Consider the following 22,982-nt stretch of genomic DNA (forward strand, 5'->3'; position numbering starts at 1 on the left):
AATACATTAGTTGAAAAAATTCAGTCGAGGTCAGAAACATTGAAAGCAATTTGAATCATGATATAAACTGCATTATCTCTTTTTAAAATATATTTTTATTTATTTCATTAAACATTTTCCGGTTACATGTAAAAAATTCAACAACATGATAAACTTTTGCAATTATTTCTTTAAAATATAGGTAAATAATGTCTCTAATATTTTCCTGATCTACTTTGTAATAACCGTATCCCAAAGAAAAAAAAATGTAATGAGTCCCTGTTGACTCTTTTGGATCACTATTGGCTTTTTAGATAACTATTAGTTATCCCTTTAATAATGCAATCTAGAATTTTTGTCAAGAATTAAAGTCAAATTGAATGGTTTATAGTTTACAGACTCACTTCTCTCTACCTCCCTTTAAAAAAATGGTACATTTGTACTTTTTTCGTCTTATGACACCTCCTCTATTCCCCAAATCATTCAAAGAGAACTGAAAGTTGCTTAGATACTTTCCAAGGTTTTTACAGCTCTGAATTATTATGACTTTAAGTGGGTGAAGCATTTCTCATTCATTTCCATCTCTCTTTTCTATGCTCTATTACCAACTTCCAGAATCCCTTTCCTTGAAGGTGTGCACTATTTTTTTACAACCTGGTTCCCTTCTGTCAGAAAGGAAGGATATCTGGTACACTAAATCTCAATAAGAGATCTGTTGTCTGATCAGTCTGGGAATGTGTCCTAAAAATAAAATTTTATTTTATTGAGGAGCAAAATATTTATGAACTCAGCTATTCTGTAGTCTAATATAAAAACACTAACATAGTATCAGTAAGATAATGAAAAAACACTGTCAAGAAATGAGTATGACAAAAAGGTTGCTTCCAATAAGTAAGCAAAATCATAAAGAAGCGGTGTGCCAGTGCTAAAAGCACAGACTAGAGTTAAGTGGTGACAAATCATAGATTCCTATCCATCTCTTCTTGTTGCCCTCCTTTTGTGAGGCTGCATTAAGATATAGGGATGGGTTATCCTAAAAGAAGATGTCAGGAAAAAGGCTTGACTTAATTCAAATGACAATATCTATAAAACTGTAAGTCATGGAATACTAGAATCTGTGAAGAATCAAATTTATGGGTGACTCAAAGGGCAACGTAAAGATATATTGTGAGCATAAGCTGGCTAAAGGATATTATCAGTGATTTAATGAATGGTAATTCGATAAATACTTATTAAGCACCTATTGTGTGCCCTGCATTAAGCTAGACATAGAGAATACCAGGACATAAATGAAATTGTCCTTGCCCTCAAGCTTATTTTCTTTGGCAGAAACAACATTCATAGAAAAGTAAGTGCAAAACATATTCAAATTAGATACAAAGCAATTTTGGGAGGGGGGAGAACTAGTAAATTGGTAGCATCTGGTTAGGATTTCTCTAGGAGTTGGTACCTGAACTGAACCTTGAAGTAAGAAGAGGTGAGAAAGAAGTGCATGTCAGGCGTGGAGGAAAAGCTATGAAAAAAATATTGAGAGGTAGAAATGTTTTGTACAAGGAAGTATAAGTAAGCCAGTTTGGTTCTAATGTAGAATACATGAACAGAGTAATGTTTGTAACTTGAGGAGATAGACTAGAGTCAGAATGCGAAGTATTTTATAAACTTAACAAATGAATTGTATTTTATTCTAGAGGCAAAAAGGAGCCACTATTGTAATTTCTTGAGAAGGGAAAAGTTATGGGTGGGTCTATACTTTAAGACTATAAGCTTGGCAGTCATGTGCAGGATGGATTGGAGGAGATATACTAGAGAAAGGCAAACTTGTTAGGAGAATATTGTCAAGGGGAGAGGTTTCAAACAACTAAAACAGAGTGATGGAAGTTAGTATGAAAGGTTATGACAGATACTGTGGAAATAAAATCATTAAGATGTGTCAGATGATTGGATTTGATAGTTAAATGAGAATTGTGAGTCACGGATGACCAGTGGGTGAGGAACTTGCTTGACTAGAAAGGTGGTGGTGTTATCAATAGATATAAGGAATTCTGGAAGAAGAAAGAGTTTTAGAGGAAAGAAAATTAATTATCTTTTGTAAATTTTGGAGGAAAGAAAATTAATTATCTTTTGCAGATGTTGAATTTGAGATGCTTATTGTGTAGCCAGTTGAAGATGTCCTCAACACAACTGGTGTCATAGGACTGATGCACAATGATGACTTGTGCAAAAGAAATAATGTAAATGATATCATGAAGAATGTTTATTTTAAGGAAAATGGACTGGTCATGTGACAAAAGTAAGGGATAACACATGGATGACTTAATTTCTAGACTAAAAGGAAGGCTTTGAGTACATTGGGTAGATACTGTGTGGCTCTATTTGGAAGCTTCATGGAAAGACATTGACAAGAATAATTCAGAGTGATAAAGTGTGGGTAGGTTATGATTGGTACCAGAGGAGGGAGTGTTCTCCTTGAAAAAGCCATAGATTCATTGAAGAATGGAAGCAAGCCTATTGGTGACTACATCTTTTTTGTAATCATTCCAGAGTCAATATTTCCCCGTTCTGAAACTCCTAAAATCATAATTTACTCTTCCTATAACTAAGAGTCTAAAGATAATATTTAGTGTCTGAAAAAAAAGCACCCTCAGAGTTGAAGTTTCTTTCACCAGTGGCAGAAGCGGTTGGTTTATGGGTATTTCTACTATGTTTTGATCTCTGTGAGAGCAGAGTCTGTATTTAAAACTCAAATCCACACTTAATAAGCACCTCCTAAATTCAAGGCACTGAATCATGTGGTGGGGATTTTTAAAAATCCACATTTTCAAGGCATTTACTATGGAAAGAAAAAGCAAACCTTTACATTTATGTAACAATTTAAGGTTTACCAAGAATTTTACTTGAAACAACTTTGTGATGTTGGTATTATAATTATTACATAAGACAGTTTTACAGGTGAAAAAATGGAGGCTCAGTCAGGTTAAATGAATTGGCCAGGGTCATATGATGTTAAGTGTCTGCGCCTGGCATTTAAATCTCGACCTTTGCTAATTCCACATTCTTTTATTTACCACACTGCCTTTCACACTGTCTTCACTAAAGTTTTATCTTCTTTAGTGGCTAAAACAATAATTTTCACACAATATGTACTTAATAATTATAGAATGAATAAATTCCTCTTCTGGGAACACGGCAAACTGCTCTCTTGTTCCTGGGTGCTATAATTTCTAATATTCATATAGCACTTAAACATTTACAAAGTGTTTTACATGTATTATTTGATTTGATCCTTGTAACAACCCTGAGTTTTGGGAAATGGGGAGAAAGTGCTTTATGACACCACTTGGCAAAAATCTGAAAATTGCAGAAAGAGACAAGTGGTAAGGGAAAGGCACTCAATTTTAGAACACTGAAAAATTTGGATATAAGAACTATAGTAATCTTCCTTAATTTAATTTTGGAACTTTATATGATAGAGAAAATTTCTTATAACTCATTAAAAATTAGAACTGGAGAGGGCCTTAGAGATCACTTAGTCCAACCTCCTTATTTTGCTGAGGAAGAAAGCAAGGCCTAGATCAAGGAATACTTTTCCCAGGGTCATACAGTTAGTGGCACAAGCACAGATTCTAAGAAAGGTCTTCTGATACCAATATTTTTTCCATAGCATCATGTACTGAGAATATGAAAGGATACATTTAATTTAAGTAAAAAGCAATAATGGTTTAAGCCTTTTTATTTAGATTGTTGAAAAAATATTTGCATCCTTTATACAAAAATCTCTTGGTAATCTCATCAACCTCATAGGTTCAATTGTAATTTTTATACATATATTTCCCGTATCTATAGAACTACCCTAATCTCTCTCCTGAGCTTTAATCTCGAGGTACCTCTGTGGCACAGTGGATAGAGTACTAGGCCTGAAGTTAAGAAGACTTGAATTCAAATCTGGCTTCTTCATACATTTGCTAGCTGTATGACCCAGGGCAAGTCATTTAAACTATCTGCATTTGTTTCCTCAATTGTAAAATGAGGATCATAATAACACCTATTCATCACAGGATTGTTGTGAGGATCAAATAAGATGATATTTGTAAAGTGCTTAACACAGTTTCTGGCACATTGTACACACTTCATAAATGTTTGTTTCCTTCGTTGCAGTACAGCATCACCAACTATCTTTTGTCTCTTTGGAACTGGATGTCCCATTTGCTACTCAAAAACTCATTATATACAAAATAATTTGTTCTCTTTCCCTATTTACTGTCAGTCTTTCCAATTATTTTATTACTGTTGAGGACACTATTTTCTTCCCAGTTACTCAAGACTCACAATCTAGGTGTTATTCTGGTTTCCTTACTTTCTCTTACACCTCTCATAATCTCATAATATTTGTTGATACTTCTTGTGCTCTCTTCCTTTACAGCATTGCATATCAACTATTCCTCAATTCACACAGCTACCACCCTGGTACAAATGCTATTTACCTCTTGCCTAGACTATAGCAATAGCCTTCTAACTGTACTTCAAGTCTCTTCCTACTCCAGCTGCAAACATAATCTTTGTAAAGCAGTTCTGATAACATCATCTTCCCCTCCCCTTAATCCCACTCAACATAATAAACTCCAATGGCTTCCTACCACCCCAGTAGCAAATATAAAATGCTCTCCTTGGAATTTTTAAAAATTATTTTATTTTTCATTTATGGAATAAAACAAGCATTTCCATAGCATAGCACAATAAAAAAGATGTATATGAAACTGCAAATCTACTCTTCATAACTTGTTATTCCTTTCAAATAAACAACAAAATTATCATGTAAATTTCTTTTCTTTCCTTTTTTCTCCCCCTCCCCAGAGATGGCCACCATTAAACACAAATAGGCATATATATTTAAAATTATTCTATACATACTTCTATTTATCAGTTCTTTCTCTGGATGCAGGTAACATCTTTCTTCCTATGTCCTTTATAGTTAATTTGGGTATTCATTAATAGACAAAATAACTTATTCACATAAAATCATTCTTAAAATAATATTGCTGTTACTGTATACAGTGTTCTCTTGGTTCTGTTGATTTCACTCTTCATTATTTTGTGCAAATCTTTCCATGTTTTTTTGAAATCATTGAATTCATCATTTCTTATAGCGGAATAGTATTCCATCACAACCTTATACCCCAGCTTGTTCAGCCATTCCCCAGTTGATGGGCATACCTGCAATTTTCAGTTCTTTGCAAACACAAAGAGAGTGAATATAAACATTTTAGAACATATAGGTTCTTTTCATTTTCCCCTAATCATCTTTGGAAATAGACCAAGTAGTAGGATTGCTGGGTCAAAGGTTATAGGCAGCTTAGTAATTCTTTGGACATAATTTCAGATGGCTCTCCAAAATGGTTGGATCAATTCACAATTCCACCAACAATAAATCAGAGTCCCAATTTTTCCACATCCCCTCCAACATTTGTTATTTTCCACTTCTAACATTTTAGCCTTTGAATTTAAAGGTGAGAAAGTTACCGAGGTGGAGCAATCTTCCAAGGTAAAAAGATTAATAGGGTGGAATGTTCTTTCAAGTTATGAAGGTTGTTAGTTTATGGTGGAGAAAAAAGTTTGGAGAATCAGAAATGGAGGCGACCTATACATCATTAGAAAGACACCTAGTTAAAATTAAAAAAAAAAAAGAAGAAAAGAAAAAAGAAAGACACCAAGTATGTGCTAGTTTTTAGCTCAATCTCAACAATGACTTGCACATGAGAAGTGGTATAAAAGACTTCAAAAAGAATACCTCTTACTGAAAAACAGGAAGATTTGATTGAAGTGTCACCATCCTAATGACACATTTTTCATTCTTCCTGGCTGAAAGAGATCTCCTCCTCCTCTCATTTCTCATAACAATGTCTGCTCTCTTTGGTACTTCAAGCAATCAAACAAAAAGTACTTATTAAGTATTTGCAGTGTTCCTGGCATTGTGGTATGAGGATAACAAGAAAAAAATTTAAAGCCCATGCATTCTGCATTATAATCTAGTTATATGTCTACAAGAATCCCCCCACCTCTTGTATTGTAAACACCTTTATTGTATAAAGTAAGCACTTAATACATTCTTGGTGTTTGAGTAGCTGACAGTAGAATATCCTTTTAAAATTACCTTGTTTCCCATAAAACCAGCACCATGCCATATGCAGAGCTGGAACTTAAGAAATACTTGTTAAATTAAACTAAATTAATGTGGACTTTATTCTAGAACTTGAGCATTAGTCTGGAAAATCTGTTGTTGTTATTCAGTTAAGTCTGACTGTTTTGTTTTGTTCTTATAGTTCCATCAGCAGTTTAATGGTATACCTTTTCCACAAGTGTTTCTCTACAGCCTCACACATTTTGAATTTTGTTTTTTTTAACTATTTCTAGTAATTTATTTTTAAACGGTTATTTGATATTTTATTTTCCTCAATTAACATGGAAAAAAATTTCAACATTCTTTTTTAAAACTGAGTTCCAAATTCTTTCCCTCTGTCCCTCCCCACCCCCCTCATTGAGAAGGCAAGCAATTTGATATAGGTTATACATGTGCAATCATGCAAAACATATTTCAATATTAGTCATGTTGTAAAATAAAACATAGAACAAAATAAAAACCCAAGAAAAATAAAGTAAAAAAGTATGCTTTGATCTCTATTCATAATTCATCAGTTCTTTCTCCAAGGATGGATAGCATTTTTTCTGGTAAGTCCTTTAGAGTTGTCTTGGATCATTGCATTGCTGAGAATAACAAAATCATTCACAGTTGATCGTCTTGCCATCTTGTTGCTGCTGTGTACAATGTTCTTCTGGTTCTGCTTATTTAACTTTGCATCTGTTCATGTCAGTCAATCTAGGTTTTTCTGAGAGTATCTAGCTCATCATTTCTTATGTTACAATAGCATTCCATCACAATCATATACCTGAAATTGTTTAACCATTCCCCAGTTGATGGACATCCCCTCAATTTCTATTCTTTGCCATCAGAAAAGAGCTGCTATAAATATTTAGGCATAGTTCCAAATTGCTCAACATAATGGTTGAATCAGTTCACAACTCCACCAACAGTGCATTAGTGTCTCAATTGTCCTACATCTCCTCCAACATTTATCATTCTCCTTTTCTGTCCTATTTAGTCAATCTAACAGGTATGAAGTAGTACCTCAGTCTTGTTTTGATTTGTATTTATCCAATCAGTAGTGATTTAGAGCATTTTTTTCATATGACTATAAATAGCTTTGACTTCTTCATCTGAACTTAATATCTTTTGGCAGTCTTATTTTTATAAATTTGATTCGTTTCTCTATATAGTTAAGAGATGAGGCCTTTATCAGAGAAATTTGCTTCAAAATTTTTTTACAGTTTTAATTTCTAACTTTATTTCTTACCATTCTGTTTCCCCCATTTATTCTATTATCTCTCTCATTTCAACCTGTCCCTCCTCAAAAGTGTTTTGCTTCTGACTATTGCCTCCCCCAATCCACCCTCCCTTTTATGAGCACTTATCTTATCCTCTTCTCCTTGTACTTTCCTGTAGTGTAAGACAGATTTCTATTCCCAATTGAGTGTGTGTGTTATACTCTTTGAGCCAATTTGGATGAGAGTAAAGTTCAAGTGTTCCCCACCACCACCACCACCACCATGCCCACCCCATATTTCCCTCCACTGTAATAGCATTTTCTTGCCTCTTTTATGCGAGATAATTTATCCCATTCTACCTTTCCCTTTCCCTTCTTCCCAGTGCATTCCTCTTTCTCTCCCCCATCATATTCAACTCACACATGTGCCCTCTGTGTATACATACTCCTTCCAACTACCCTAATATAAGAAAATTCTTGAGTTACAATTATCATCTTCCCATGTAGACATGTAAACAGTTTAACTTTATTAAGTCCCATATGATTTCCCTTTCTTGTTTACCTTTTTATGCTTCTCTTGAGTCCTTGGAAGTCAGATTTTCTATTCAGCTCTGGTCTTTTCCTCAGGAATGCTTGAAAGTCCTCTATTTCATTGAATGTCCATTTTTTCCCCTGAAGAATTATACTCATTTTTGCTGGGTGCATGATTCTTGGTTGTAATCCTAGGTCCTTTGCCCTACAGAATATCATATTCCAAACCCTCTGATCCTTTAATGTAAAAGCTACTAAATCTTGTATTATCCTGAGTATGGCTCCATGATAGTTGAATTGTTTCTTTCTGGCTACTTACAATATTTTCTTCTTAATCTAAGCTCTGGAATTTGGTTATAATATTCCTGGGAGTTTTCATTTTGGGATCTCTTTCAGGAGATGATTGGTGGATTCTTTTTAACCTCTGGTTCTAGAATATCAGGGCAGTTTTTCTTGATCATTTCTTGAAAGATGATGTCTAGACTCTTTTTTTGATCATGGCTTTCAGGTAGTTCAATATTTTTAAATTATCTCTCCTAGATCTGTTTTTCAGGTCAGTTGTTTTTCTAATAATGTATTTCACATTGTCTTCTATTTTTTCATTCTTTTGATTTTGTTATCTTCTAGTTTTGTTTTTCATTCTTTTGGTTTTGTCCTATTTTTTTCTCAATGTCTCATAATTTCATTAGCTTCCACTTGCTCAATTCTACTTTTTAAGGAATTATTTTCTTCAGCGAGGTTTTGTATCTCCTTTTTCATTTGGCCAATTCTATTTTTAATGAGTTCTTTTTGTTGACTTTTTCTATGTCTTTTTCTATTTGGCCATTTCTGCTTTTCAAGGCATTCTCCTCCTCACTGGATTTTTGTACGTGTTTTACATTTGGCCTAATATGCTTTTAAAGTGTTATTTTCTTCAGTATTTTTTTGTGTCTCCTTTACCAAGCTTTTGACTTGTTTTTTCATGATTTTCTTGCATCACTCTCACTTCTCTTCCCAATTTTTTCTGTACCTCTCTTACTTGATTTTTAAAATCCTTTTTGAGCTCTTCCATGACCTGAGGCCAATTCTTCTTGGAGGCTTTGGATGTAGGAATTTTGACTTTGCTGTTTACTTCTGAGTGTGTTTTGATCTTCCTTGTCACCATAATAACTTTCAATGATCAGAATTTTTCTGTTGTTTGCTTATATTTCTCAGCCCATTTCTCAACTTTTAACTCTTTGTTAAAGTGGGGCTCTGCTTCTGTGGGGGAGAGTACATTGTCCCAAGCTACAGGGGTTTTTTGCAGGTGTTTTCAGAGATACTTCTAAGGACCTGTAAGTTTTTAGTTTTTCCAAGGTGCTGTGATCTAAGGAGAGGAGTGTTTACTCCTCTCCTGGCCTGTGCTCTGATCTATAAGTGACCACAAACACTCTTTTCTGCCCTGGAACTGTGATGAGGGTCCCTGTTCCACTGTGGCCACAAGCTCTGATATGCTAGTGCTCTTCCTCGCCCTGGGACTGCCACACAGGACTGCAACCTGGATCTGAGTATAGACAAATCAACAGAGTCCTTTCTCCAGTGCCAGCAAAGAGACTCCTATAATCTCCTTCTGACCAGTTGTTTGACCCCCTTACCATCTATAGGCTAAGAGCTCTGGAAACAGCTGCTGCAGCTGCTGATTCTTTCCATGTCTGACTCTTTGTGACTACATTTAGAGTTTTCTTGGTGAACATGCTGGAGTGGTTTGCCATTTCCTTCTCCAGCTCTTTTTACAGATGAGGAAACTGAGGCAAACAGGGGTAAGTAACTTGCCCAGGATCACACATACAGTGTCTGAGGCCATATTTGAACTCAGGCCCTGCTGACTTTAGGGCAGGCATTCTCTCCACTGGGTCACTTAGCTACAAGTCTAAAGAATTAGAAAGCAACAAGAATTCAGTTTGACTTGGGTGGGTTAAGGTTATTCTATTGTCCATCCCTTTGTTTGCACTAGATTATCAGACTTAGAGCTAGGACAGACCTTGGAGAACATCATATCCAATACCCTCATTCTGTATATGAAAAAAAAAAGGCAGAGGAAGGTCTTACCCAAGGTCAACATAAGGAATAAATAGCAGAGACAAGAATATGAACCTGGGATCATCAGACTCAAATGTAGCACTCTTTCCATTGCAACATACTGCCTCCAAAATTTGTAATTCATAAAGCCAATTTTGCTTTTGGTACTCATTTTCATCATAACATGTAGTTGTTATGATTGGTTTTCCATTTCCAGTTTAGGGGATTTGTAATAGATATTTTGACTGTATCTTATATTGTCAAGACTTGACCTGAATATTTTTAGCCCCTCAATACTTTGCTTTTCATCTCTTTCTTTCTTGCTTTCCTCCTTGGATCTGGAGTTCTGAATTTGAGTTTGTGTTATATCTTGCTAAGACTGCATCTGCAGGTACTCAGAATGAGCTCCAGCTTACCTTTGCATTTTAAGACATTTTTGCAGAATTTTATTTTTGTTCAAAAGGTGAACAAAAATGGCCTGAATATATTAATTGCATAGTTTGATATTCTAGTTGCTGCTGCAAACTAGTACCAAGTTTATAAATTTTGCCCTGTCACATTTCCATTTTGTGGGAAAGGAGAAATAAGTCAATGCTTGAAGGAGATTTTTTTTAGTAGATTCACAAAGTAATAAAGTGTTAGGACTTGAAGGGACCATAGAGTTAATCTAGTTCAACATTCTCATTTTACAGATAAGGAAATTGAGGACTAAGGAGGTAATGTTACAGAATCATAGAAAATAATAATTGTAGGGACTTCATTGTCAGTCTAGTCTAACTGATATACAAGATAAATTTCCATTATAATACCTCTAGGAAGTGGTCATCCAGGCTCTGTGGATGAAGAAAATTGTTCTCTAAAGACCTCCAAGCAGGAGGAGACCATCATTTAGAGGCAGCCCTGTTCTTCTTTGGAAAAGTCTAATTGTTAGGGAATTTGTTCCTAAATTGTCCTAAGGTTATACAGCTAGTTAGTAGTAGAACTGGGATTTAAATGCAGGCTTTTGTAACTCAAAAGCCAGTACTCTTCATATTAATATGCACCAGACCATTCCAGTGCTTATTAGCATGACCTTTTCAAATTCAAAAAGATTGTTTTTAAAGCTTTCTGCTTCTCATTACAACATTACTTCTCCGCATCTTCCTAGGCAGCTGGGTGGTGCAGTGGATGAAGTACTGGGCCTAGGTTCAGGAAAACCTGAATTTGATGTGGCCTTAGCCTCAGATGCTTACTAGTCATATGACCCTGGAAAGCCACTTAACCTCTCTTTATCTCAGTTTCCTTAACTGTAAAAAGGGGACCTACCTCCTAGGGTTGTTTTGGGGATCATAACTGGTAATATTGTAAAGCACTTAACGCAGTGTCTGATACTTAATAAATGCTTATTTCCTTTCTTCTCTTGAAATTCTTTTCCCATACTGACAATAAATATTAGATCTTCATTGTCCTGGACTGGCACATTAGCTGCTTTCACTGTAACTCAGTATAACAACAATTATGGTTGTTGGTTATTCTGTGGTGCAGAGAAGAATCACTAGATATATTTAAGTTCTTCAGCTGACTACAGATTTTGGAGGCTCTTGTAGCAGTGGTTATTCCAAATTGAATTTGATTCTTTAACAAGCTGGTCATTTGTTACTGACAAAATGTCTTTCTTAGTAATATGGGGTGTGACATGCTACACAAAAAATAAAGAAAGAAAGAAAAAAAGGAAGAAACTATTTTTAGTTTGGCAATAGATGGTCTGGGTGGAAGGGGTACTGGAGGGATTTGATATGAGAATGTACTGTTGTAAGTGGTCATCTACTTTTTCTGTCATGCACAGTCTTCTGACTAATATAACCTAGTACTTAAGAAGTGAGGAATCCAACAGAACCCATATTACCCTCTCATTTAATACTTCCGTCACTTTTTTCCTAAGCACAAACATTTGTTGAAATTGAGAAAAATTGCCTATTATTGATAGCTGTTGGGCAAAGAGCATGATTTCACATAACAAGACTTTGTGTCCCATAAACATTCTGAAAGGTAATATAGAACACTGAACTAAATTTAATGGAATGGAATTGAACTAAATTGTAAAGAATAGTTCCAAAACCATACATACACACACACACACACACACACACACATGCTATATACACATATATGAAAATTGCACAAATATTATGCACACACACACATATATATGTGAATGTTGTACTTTTATGACCAACTGAAAATTCTAGAATTTAGGCAGTGTACTCATTATTATTTGACTAATTACTCATTTGTCCAGTGAAAAATTCATTGTTTATGAAATGTAAAACAAATTGAAAGTAATAGTTGATTTTTTAGGAGTCTTTTTCCCCCTTCATTATGATAATGAGTATTGGAATTCAGCAAAGATTTTTCCCCTTCCCTTTTCTTTTCCTTGATTTCATTCTAGGCCCCTGGATACTAAGGAAGGTATTTCACCTCCCTTTTGTCTTGTCCTAATGTTTACTATACCTGTTTTACTGTAAATAAGTTTTAATGTGAAAAATATTTATAAAGGCAATATGGTCCCCATTCATTGTTCTTGTGACAATTTTTAAAAAGTTGTATTGTGGAGTAGGAAAAACTCTGAACTTTTAGTCTGGAAACCAGGTTTCAAATCTTGGTTCTGATAGTTAATGACAGTGTGACTATAGGTACATGCTTAACTTTCTAAGTCTCATTTGTAAACTGTATCTACTGATACTTGTACTATCTAAAGTGGTTGTTCTTTGTAAAACTTAAAGCACTTTAGTAATGTCAGCTGTTAGGAATCATAATATTTTAGATCTGGAAATCATTTAGTCTAATACTATATTGATGTAGAAACTGAGGTCCAGATAGCAAAAGTAACTTCCCTAGAAAGCACATTAATTATAAGTTGCAATCATCTTTTAAATTCTAAGGTGTTTTTTTTTTTTTAACACTGTATCCCAGTTAAGTTACACTTTGCTCTCTGTTGCATTCCAGACAAGCTCCACTGTTACACAAGTGTCTCTCATTTGTCCTATTGTGTGTGTTTTCTTTCCCAATTATTTCTGTTCTCATTGAACAGTTGTCTTTTATTCTAAACTTTTCTAGTAGAATTTCTTACTTCCCTTTCCAATAAATTTTTTTGTTTCTGTGAAATTTTCCATGCATATGTCTCTAGCAGAATATTTCTATGCTTCCACTCAACAAGTTTTTGAATTATAATGAAAACTACAAGCATATTTTCTGTTCCATTCAACTTCTCCCATTTGACAGATGTGTCACATGGCTAAAAGAATAAAATTAAGTCTCTAATCTTCAATGGAAATTATGCATGAGAGGAAAAGCTATTTTTCAACTTAGTCCTTTGTCAATAGAACTAATCTGAGTTTTATGTTATAAAAAGTTAAAGAATTTGCAAACTTCATGTGAAATTGTAAATTACAGTAACAGAATTCCAGGTTACCACATAGCACTGCAGTCAGACACTTAGAAGCACTGATCACTTATTGGAATTTCTTTAATGTGTAGTTGAATTGTTCTGATGGATTTGGCTAAGTGTTATGATCAAGGAAAGATTTTTAAATTATTTACCTTTAAGTACATGGAGTTCTGAAAGTCTGGTAGGGTCCATTATTTTATTTATAATGCTTAGTACAAATTGAAGTTACTAGAACATTTGCATTACTAATAGACCTCCTTTAAGATGAATTGACATTTCAGTAGCATTTGAATGGTTAAGTACTTCCTGTTTTTAGACAATGTGTTGATCTATTTCCAGTCATTTCCATCTGCAAATGTGATACATATATATGTATATGTGTATATATGTATGTATGTATATGCATACACATATATTTATTTACTTGTGCATAAGAATGTGAATATATATTAAATCTGTATATTATGGTCAATTTGTGATTCATATTTTAGGGACACTAAGCATTTTTGTGTTTCATGTTATATCTACTGATTTTACATTTTCTTTTTATAGGTGCACATATTCAATTTCTGAATTTTTCTACTGAAGCTAATCATGACTATCTTGAAATTCAAAATGGACCTTTTCATACCAGTCCTATGATTGGCCAGTTTAGTGGAACTGATATCCCATCAGCCTTGCTAAGTACAACACATGAAACACTCATCCATTTTTATAGTGATCATTCTCAAAACAGGCAAGGATTTAAACTTGCTTATCAAGGTAAGAAATAATTAATTTGAATGCCTCCTCACCTCATGTTCCAAATGTTTATTATTTTAATTAATTACAAAAGACTCTATTTAAAAAGTTCTGTTGAGTTGTAACAATAGGAGAGATCTGCTGCTGTGTTTGTCATGTAAACTTGCAAACATGCATATATACATAATATGTACACATATTCATTATCATCATCATCAAGTACTGTTGCCTTTCTGGCTCCCTAGAGCCATTTCATCCACAAATCCTTTTTACTGCTTCTGTTTCTTTCTGTGACCACAATCCCACATTTTGGGGCTCCTGGCCTTTCTGGTTTTTGTTCTCCTGCTCTGGTTTCTGAAGACCATAAGTAAAATGTAGGGACTGAATTAAGGCAAGCCAGAGCATAGAAGAGCATAATTCTAGGTGTTAGTAATTTTTCTCAAAGCTAGATTATGATTTTTTTAATACTACTTATGATGATGTGACTAATTCTTGGAGGTTTACAAAGCACTTTGTGAAAATGTTCTCATCTGATCCTCACAATAACCTTATGAATTACATCCTTCTATTATTCTCATTTTACAAATCAGGAAACTGAGTCAGGAAAGTTAAATATCTTGCCTAGGATAACAGACCTATTAAGATTTTGATGTTTAAACTAGGACTTCCTGCTTCCAAGTCAAATACACTAAACACTGTGCCATTCTTTGTTTAAAATCATGTTAAAATACATTAAAATCATATTATAATGATCTTTACTGATGTAAATTTTTAAATTTTTCTGTTTGCATGTCTATGTATCTATTTTATGGAACTACATCTGAAAGCTATAGGGAAAGTGTCCATTAATATTGGCAAGAAAAAGGGGGAATGTAAATGTGATTTTTCCCTTACTAAAAGCAAATTACTCATTTCTTTTCTAAAATATTTTAAAGTGGGCTGATGGTAAAAATCTCAAACCTGATGTGATTTATATATAACTCAAAAAATTAAGTTTGGTAGCACAGTGCCTAGCAGATGATAAGGGTTTAATAAATGCTTGTGTATTGATAGAATAATCTTAGAAGTGGAATAGTGAAAAATGCAGTAGTTAAGCTCCTTATAGAGCTTAAAATTGCCTCTAAATTTTTTACTGATTTTTTTTTTAAAAAGAAAAAACATAATTCATTGGAAATCTTTATATATATATGTGTGTGTGTAAATATATGTATGTATACATATATTTACATATATAATGAGTTCAAAGTGGTTATAATTAAAAGTCAAAGTTTGTATTTGTCAATACATAAACTTACAGAATGTCAAAGATCTCAGATAGAACAGATTCCAGCTCTCCCTTCCCTAACTTTAATCATCCAGCTATAACAATTCAACTTTCTTAATATCTAAAATTGTTAAATTGTGGAATGACGATAATCATTGTGTCCATGGAACTTGAAGTTTCATAAAATTCTCTCCACAAAATAACACTAGGATGGAAGTAGAACAAGGAAACAGCTTCTGATGTGTTCAGTTCAATTCAGTTCAATAAGTGTTTATTAAACCCTTACTATATGCCAAGCATTGTGCTAATCACAGGGATATAAAAAAGAGGCAAAAGACATTCCTTGCTCTCATAGAACTTATAATCTAATGGGGAGACAACATGTAAACAAACATATATGAATCAAGCTATATGCAGGATAAATAGGAAATAATTAACAGAGAGAGCATACTGGAATTAAGAAGGGTTTGAGGAAGATATCTTTTAGAAGGTAGAATTTTAGCTGGGACTTAAAGAAAGCCAGAGATGGTAGTTGGAATGGAGAAGGGAGAACATGCCAGGGACGGAGGACTGCCAGAGAAAATACCAGGAACCAAGAATGCTCTTGTTTGTGGAATAGCCAAAGGGCCAGTGTTACTCTATCAAAGTGCATGCGTTGATGAGTAAGGTATAAAAAGATTGGAAAGATAGGAGGGGACTAGGTTATGAAGGGCTTTGAATGCCAAACAGAGCATTTTGTATTTGCTCCTGGAGGCAATAGGAAGTCACTGAGTTAAAGTTTATTGAGTAGGGAAGGTTGGGGGAAATGGGGTGGGGTGATGTGATCAGACTTCTGTTTTAGGAAAATCATTTTAGTGGATGAATGGAGAATGTATTGGAGTGAAGGAAGACTTGAGGCAGGCAGACCCACCAGCAGACTCGTGGAGTAATTAAGGGATGGAGTGATGAAGACCTATACTAGAGTGGTGGCAGTGGCAGTGGAGAGAAAGGAGGTTTATCAGATAGATATTGCAAAGGTGAAATTAAAAGGCCTTAGCACCAGCTTGGATATGGTGGGTGAGGAGATGACTCCTAGGTTGGGAAGCTGGGGGACTGGGAAGATGGTGTTGTACTCTATAGTAATAGGAAAGGTGGAGTGAGAGGATTTAGGGGGAATTATGAGTTCTTTTTTGGACATACTGAGTTTAAGATGCCTACTGGAAGTCTAATTTGAGATGTTTGAAAGTTAGTTGGATATGTGAGATTAGAGGTCAATAAAGAGATTGGGGCAGGAAAGGTAGATTGAGAATCTTCACCTTAAATATAGTATTTATTAAATCCATAGGAGCTGATAAGATCACCAAATAAACAAAGTAACATATAGGGAGAAAAGATGAGGTCCCAGGACAGAACCCTGAGGAACAGGTATAGTTAGAGGGCATGATCTGGAAAAGGATCCAGAGAAGTTTTCAGATAGGTAGATGGAAAACCTGAAGGAAGTAGCACCCTGAAAAACAAGAGAGAAGAGATTATCAAGGAGGAGAGAGTGATCAACAGTGTCAAAGACTTCAGAAAGGTAAAAGAGAATGAAGATTGAGAAACGGCCATTGGATTTGGCAACTAAGAGATCCATAATAAGTTTGAAGAGACAGTTTCAGTGAAATAAGTGACTTAGCTAAGGTCAATAATCAAGACACTAAAACATCAGAGCCCAGATTTTCAAATTCAAGTCTCCTTACTTCAGTTCCAGTACTCTTTCCTCTAAGTCATACTGATAAATTGCTTGCAAACCATTTTGGTTATTTTTGAATTTTAATAGGACACACATATGCGCATACAATAATAAACAACAATTTCTATTCAGTGCTATCTTAAATTAACAGAACAAAAATGGAAACTCCACCAAGAAACTGCTGTAGTTTATTTGCCATCAAACAAAGATGTCTTTAGTTCTGGTGAGAGGGAGCGATAATTTATAGATAGTTCCCATGTCCTGTTGATATCTACTCAAAGTCAAGTGAAGTAAAGGGAGGCCTCGAGAATGTTGGTAAATTCCTTGTGAAAGATTTATGTGAGGACATGGACACGAGTTACACAGAATGAAACGGCATGAATATATTATGATTCCCATTGTTGGAGGGAGTACCCACATTAATGAGATCACACAGCCATTAAAATCTAAAAATACCTTTAGCCATTAGGTAAGAGTTTTTCAAAAATAGTTTCTGATAAGGTTGAATGTATTGTGATCAGCAATGATGACAAGAAGTAAAGGGTTTGTGTGAATAAAGTGAATTTAGTGAAAAGCTTACTTTTAAACAAAATTTTAAAAAGATATATATATACACATACATACATGGATATATGTGCATATATATATGTACAAACACACATATATGGATATATCCATAAATCCATCCAAAATTGCTTTTATCAAGATTGTGATGAAAATAATGTCAATGGGATAGGTCATATCATTATCAATAGCTGGTATATATGACAAATATTCAAACTAAATGATATATAATATTTGGACCAGATTAGCACTAGAAAGGAGAGATTTCAATTAGGTTATATATCCCTTTTGGTAAAATGCACATTGAATCGTTGAGTAGATATAATATTTTAAAAGTCAGTTAATAATCACACCTCTTTTAAAATTATTATTAGAGTTTAATTTCTGAGTTTGAATTATCATACAGCAGGAATGATCAGCTAAGTGAAGATCAACAGTTACATTTGAGGCTTTCAGCAATTACATGGGGAAAAAAATTGAGATTATTATGATTCTATTTCCAAGGGATAGAATTTCAAATTCATTTTTCAGCCAAATCAGAACTGAAAAGAGACATACAAGGAAAAAATGCAATTATAATACTTAAAACTATGGTATAGCTGCTAAATTAACATTTTTACTACATTTTATTTAAAGAATAAGTTTTCAGCATGAAAAAAACAATATGTAGTTTTACACTGGAGAAGATAGTATGAATTCCACCTATATATTTCCCAAACGGAACTGAAGTTGGACTCTTACAGTGGTAAGGTATCTGTTACTATTCAGCCCCTCTTCCTTGTTGAAATTAGATGGAAAACAAAAAGAAAACAACAATAGTTTAACTCTTGACTCTTAAGCCAAAGTCACACAGAAAGGTCTGGGTGTAGTCTAATGAAATAATTTAAAATAATGGTTGATGACTGAAAATAGTTAAAGTACTCAAAACCACTTCTTTTTTTACACCATTCTTTCTTTACGGGATCTTATTCTTACCATTCAGATTATGCTGTTGTTGTTATTGTTGCTGACTTGTCCATTGTCACAAATATAGTTTGTGTCAGATGCAAGATCTGAACCCAGATCCCTCACTCCAAAGTCAATTCTCTACATTGCCTCTCACTCAAAATCACTGATTAAAACTTCTTTAATCCAAAATCTTTCTTACTGTTATATAAATCTATTTCCTTTTGATCAGTTTTCCTTGAAGATGAGCAAACTAGTTGGTCACTATTAATTGTATAACACTACATATTCCAGTAAACTAGCATTTTACCATTTTCCACAGGTCCTATTCTTAGTCATTAATCATTTTATCCATCCTTCTTGACTTCTACATGTCATTTTTTGTACATCCGCACACACATGTGTGTGCATACACACACACACATATGTATAAAACCTAATACTGGAGGGGGATCAGTGCTGGAATGTGAATGTAACCAGTACTTAATCTGAGCACTATGATATAATTATTTCCTGTAGGAACTCTGAGTAGTCATTTTGTATTTGACCAGTTATTCATTCCCAAGTTTACTAACATCCTCTGAGGTCCATTGTATTTTATGCTTTTTACTAGCAAATAAATCACTTTAAATTTTTATTTTGGGGACTGCTTTAATTTTTCTATACCATAGCAGTATTTCATTTGACAAATTAATAAACAAGTTCGTCTTACTATCATCCAAATCACTGGGCACAATGTTAAATAATTGAATACCCAATATAAACCTCTGGAGCACCATTGCTAGGTTAGCAACCGTTCAAAAGATTCTCCCTAATTCAGTGCCCAGGTATCATTTTTTTGTGAATTTAATATTTTATTGCAAAAACACAAGGGCAGATTTCCATATGTGTGACTTAGTTACACATTTAACACACAATTTTTTACCTTGTGTAACACCCATCCTTCCTTTTCATACTTCTTCTGTTGCCAGATGGATTTCTTTATTTTATTTATGTTGACTGTTTTCCAGATAAGGTTGTTAATACTGCTTTTACAATTGAACCTGGAAAAACAGTGGCAAAAAAAGGTTAGCCTAGGTATCATGTAGAGATAAGACAGTTTGTTGGTTGACAGATTATTTTGATAATTGGGTAGTCTTAACCTAACTTTAAGTAATTCAAGTCGCTGTCCTGTGCTTGAATAACAATATTAATTATTTCCATTCCAAGCAGTTAGTTTAGCATAACATTAATGTGTAAGTGCATGTATAAGAAGGTAAAGCACCTGATAATTAATTTAAGGTGTTCCACTTTGTTGTACAATGTCATAACTGTCTGAAGTATACATTTTCAGGTTTAATTAAATAGTTTATCAGTGTTTGCCATTTATGCAGTTTATCAGTGTATGCCATTTATGAATTGGCAAAATGACACCACAGCACTGATTTGTAGGTCACATCAAAATTTATAAGCACAACTTGTGATTTATAAGTTAAGGATCTAATTAATAAGTCATGAAAAGATCCATAAATCACAAAAAGAATTTTTGTCATTCAGCTGATATATATGCTGTATACCTGCTACTTAAATACCTGTCATTTATTTATAAGTCTATATAAAGGTCAAAAATGTTACCAGTGGATGTGGCTGTCATGATATAAAATTTCTGGAATAAAACTTGTGCAAATGAAAAATATGGCACTAGGATTAACAAAAATTAGGTTAGATCACATTCTAAAGCAAACAACAACAATAGCAACAACTGGAAAGCAAATATGTTTGCACAGAAGATATTTTCAACTAATTGTTAATGAAAAATATATGAATTACAAAGATGACTATTTTCATTCACATTACGTACTGTTTTATTACAACCCTTCATGTTACTCTGTTTATTGGTAGATGATAGCTCTAAATGCAGCATGATATTATAAAGAGAGTGGTGGATTTGTATTTAGGTAGGAAGCCCTGGGTTCAAATCCTCCTGCCACTGCCTTTATAGATTGTGTGACCATAGAGGAGTTGCCTAACCTTTTGAGTTCTAGTTTTCTCACCTGTAAAATGAGAATAATAATACTGCTGGTAAGAGGCACCATGGCATAGTGAATTGAGAGACAACTTGGTGTTAGGAAGATCTAGGAGGAAGTTATTCTTCTGATATACTACTTATTGTGTGACTTTGGACAAATCACGTAAACTCTCAGCGTCCTAGGCTCTTAAGATTCTAAGTTAGGGTAAAGTTGGTGATGTGAATGGAGGAAGACATTCTCACATTAAGGGTTCGCAAACATTAGGGGTTCACTACACAATCACATATCCAGACTGAATACTTCTTGTGCCTTCTTAACAAAAATTGTTGTGGGACCAAAATGTGACAAGGTTATGTAAAATATTTTGCAAATTTTAAACAGCAATAACAACAACATCAGCACTTATATAGCCCTTCAGAGTTAGCAATTTGTTGTTGTTCAGTCATTTCAGTCATGTCTGACTCTTTGTACCGCATTTTCAGGGGTTTTCTTGGCAGATATACTGGAGTGGTTTGCCATTTCCTTCTCTAGGTCATTTTACAATTGAGGAAACTGAGGAAAACAGAGTTAAGTTATACATAGCCAGTAAATGTCTAAGGTCAGATTTGAACTAATGAAGACGAATCTTCCTGATTCTAAGCCCAGTGCTCTATCCACTATGCTACCTAGTTGCCCCTTGCATTTGCAAACCATTTTACAAATATTATCTCATAGCTCTTTCCAATAAACCTGGGAGGTTGGTGTTATTATTATCTCTATTTTACAGATTAGGAAACTGAGGTGGGCAGAGGTCAAATGACTTATCCAGAGTCACACAATTAGATAGTATATGAAGCCAGACTCGAACTCAGGAATTCTGGACTCTAGGCCCATTACTTTATCCACTGTGCCACTTAGCTGCTTTATTAATTATGATGTTGATTTTTTTATGGTAACATGCATTTTGAGGACATTATTGCTGATATGGCTTGCTTATTTATTTATTTTTTAGAATCAAGACTTATGATTTCATCAGTGTAGGGAAGTCCAGGGATAGTCCCTACTGAGCCATATTGACAACTTATCTGTAATTCACAGTCATAGAGTTGCCTGGTGCACTGAGAAATTAAGTGTCTCGTACATAATCACTCAGAATGTGGTAAGACAACTCATATGTATCAGAGTCAGAGCTTGAACCCAAGTGTTACCAACTTCAAAGCTGGTGCTCTTTCTACTCTACTATGCTGCCTCACTATTTGTTATTAGCATTTTTATAACACTTAACAAAATTGGAGTATTGAGCATTCAAGTGGCTTTCCACCCTTTCCACTATATCATAAACTATGTACCATCATAAAGCATCAATTTCATGATTGTAAAAAAAATTCAAAGTCTTTTAAAGATGGAAAATTTTAATTGTTCTGTTTTCAAAAGTCCCTGGTTCTCCTCTTTCACCTTGCATAGTGATTTCTATTGTACTGATCAAATTATATTCTAGGTGATATTTAGCTTTATTAATCTATCATTGTTGTTATCAAAACACAAAATGGACTCAAGGCTCAGGTATTACAGAGCTTGTTATTATGGCAAGCAGTTGAGACTGAGTTATTTTTTTTTTAAGGCAATTGGGGTTAAGTGACTTGCCAGGGGTCACACAGCTAGTAAGTGTCAAGTGTTTGGTCTGAGGCTGGATTTGAACTCAGGTCCTCCTGACTTCAGGTCTGGTGCTGTATCCAGTGCACCACCTAGCTGCCCCCTAAGTTATGTTTTTCTCCATGTTCCCTGGGATGATTTTGGTTTCAGTCAAAAAGTAAGTCAAGCTCCCCCCTAGACTCACTTGACCAGTCCTTAAAGATAAAAACACAACAGTCAATCTAAAGATGTGTGCTTTTTTATAATAGGATCCTATCTACTCTGCAAATATGCTTGAGGTATCCTAACAGAATTCTGCCAAAGGATGGAGGAGAGGAAGAAAAGGACTGTAGCCATAAACAGGTCTTCTGTGAATAAAACTAATTCATCCAGTCAGTTAGCAAGCATTTATTAAGCACCTACTGTGTGCCAGATACTGTGCTAAGCACAGGAGATAGAAAGGCAAAAACACAGTCCCTGATCTCAAGGAATTCAAAACATGTAAGTAACTATATACATATAACAACTACATGCATATTTATAGACTGTCTCCAAAAGTCTTAATACAATTTTAAACTTTCATAGTTTTAGTGGCATAAATTTGTAATAAGACTTTTGAGATACCCTGTATATAGTGTGTAAAGAGAAAGTAATTTCAGAGGGGAGGCACTAGCAAGTGGAGGAGGGGGTGCAGAAGGGTTCTTGCTGAAGATGAGATTTTAGCTGAGTCATGATGGAAATTAGGAAAGAGAGCACCCCAGGCATGGGGAAGGTCAGTGAAAAGGAA

At 34.4% G+C, this 22,982-nt stretch overlaps 1 protein-coding gene across 1 annotated transcript in view; it reads left to right on the forward strand.

Annotated features, from left to right (window-relative positions):
- The window catches only part of CSMD1 (CUB and Sushi multiple domains 1), a 2,488,924-nt gene that overhangs the window by 2,163,125 nt on the left and 302,817 nt on the right, over positions 1-22,982 (forward strand). The window contains exon 41 of the mRNA XM_027840340.1: positions 13,903-14,112. Coding sequence (XP_027696141.1) covers positions 13,903-14,112 — 210 coding nt within the window. The remainder of the gene's footprint in view (positions 1-13,902; positions 14,113-22,982) is intronic.

The sequence above is a fragment of the Vombatus ursinus genome, unplaced genomic scaffold (genome assembly GCF_900497805.2).
Source record: "Vombatus ursinus unplaced genomic scaffold, bare-nosed wombat genome assembly UNPS02014841.1, whole genome shotgun sequence".
Taxonomy (NCBI): Eukaryota; Metazoa; Chordata; class Mammalia; order Diprotodontia; family Vombatidae; genus Vombatus; species Vombatus ursinus.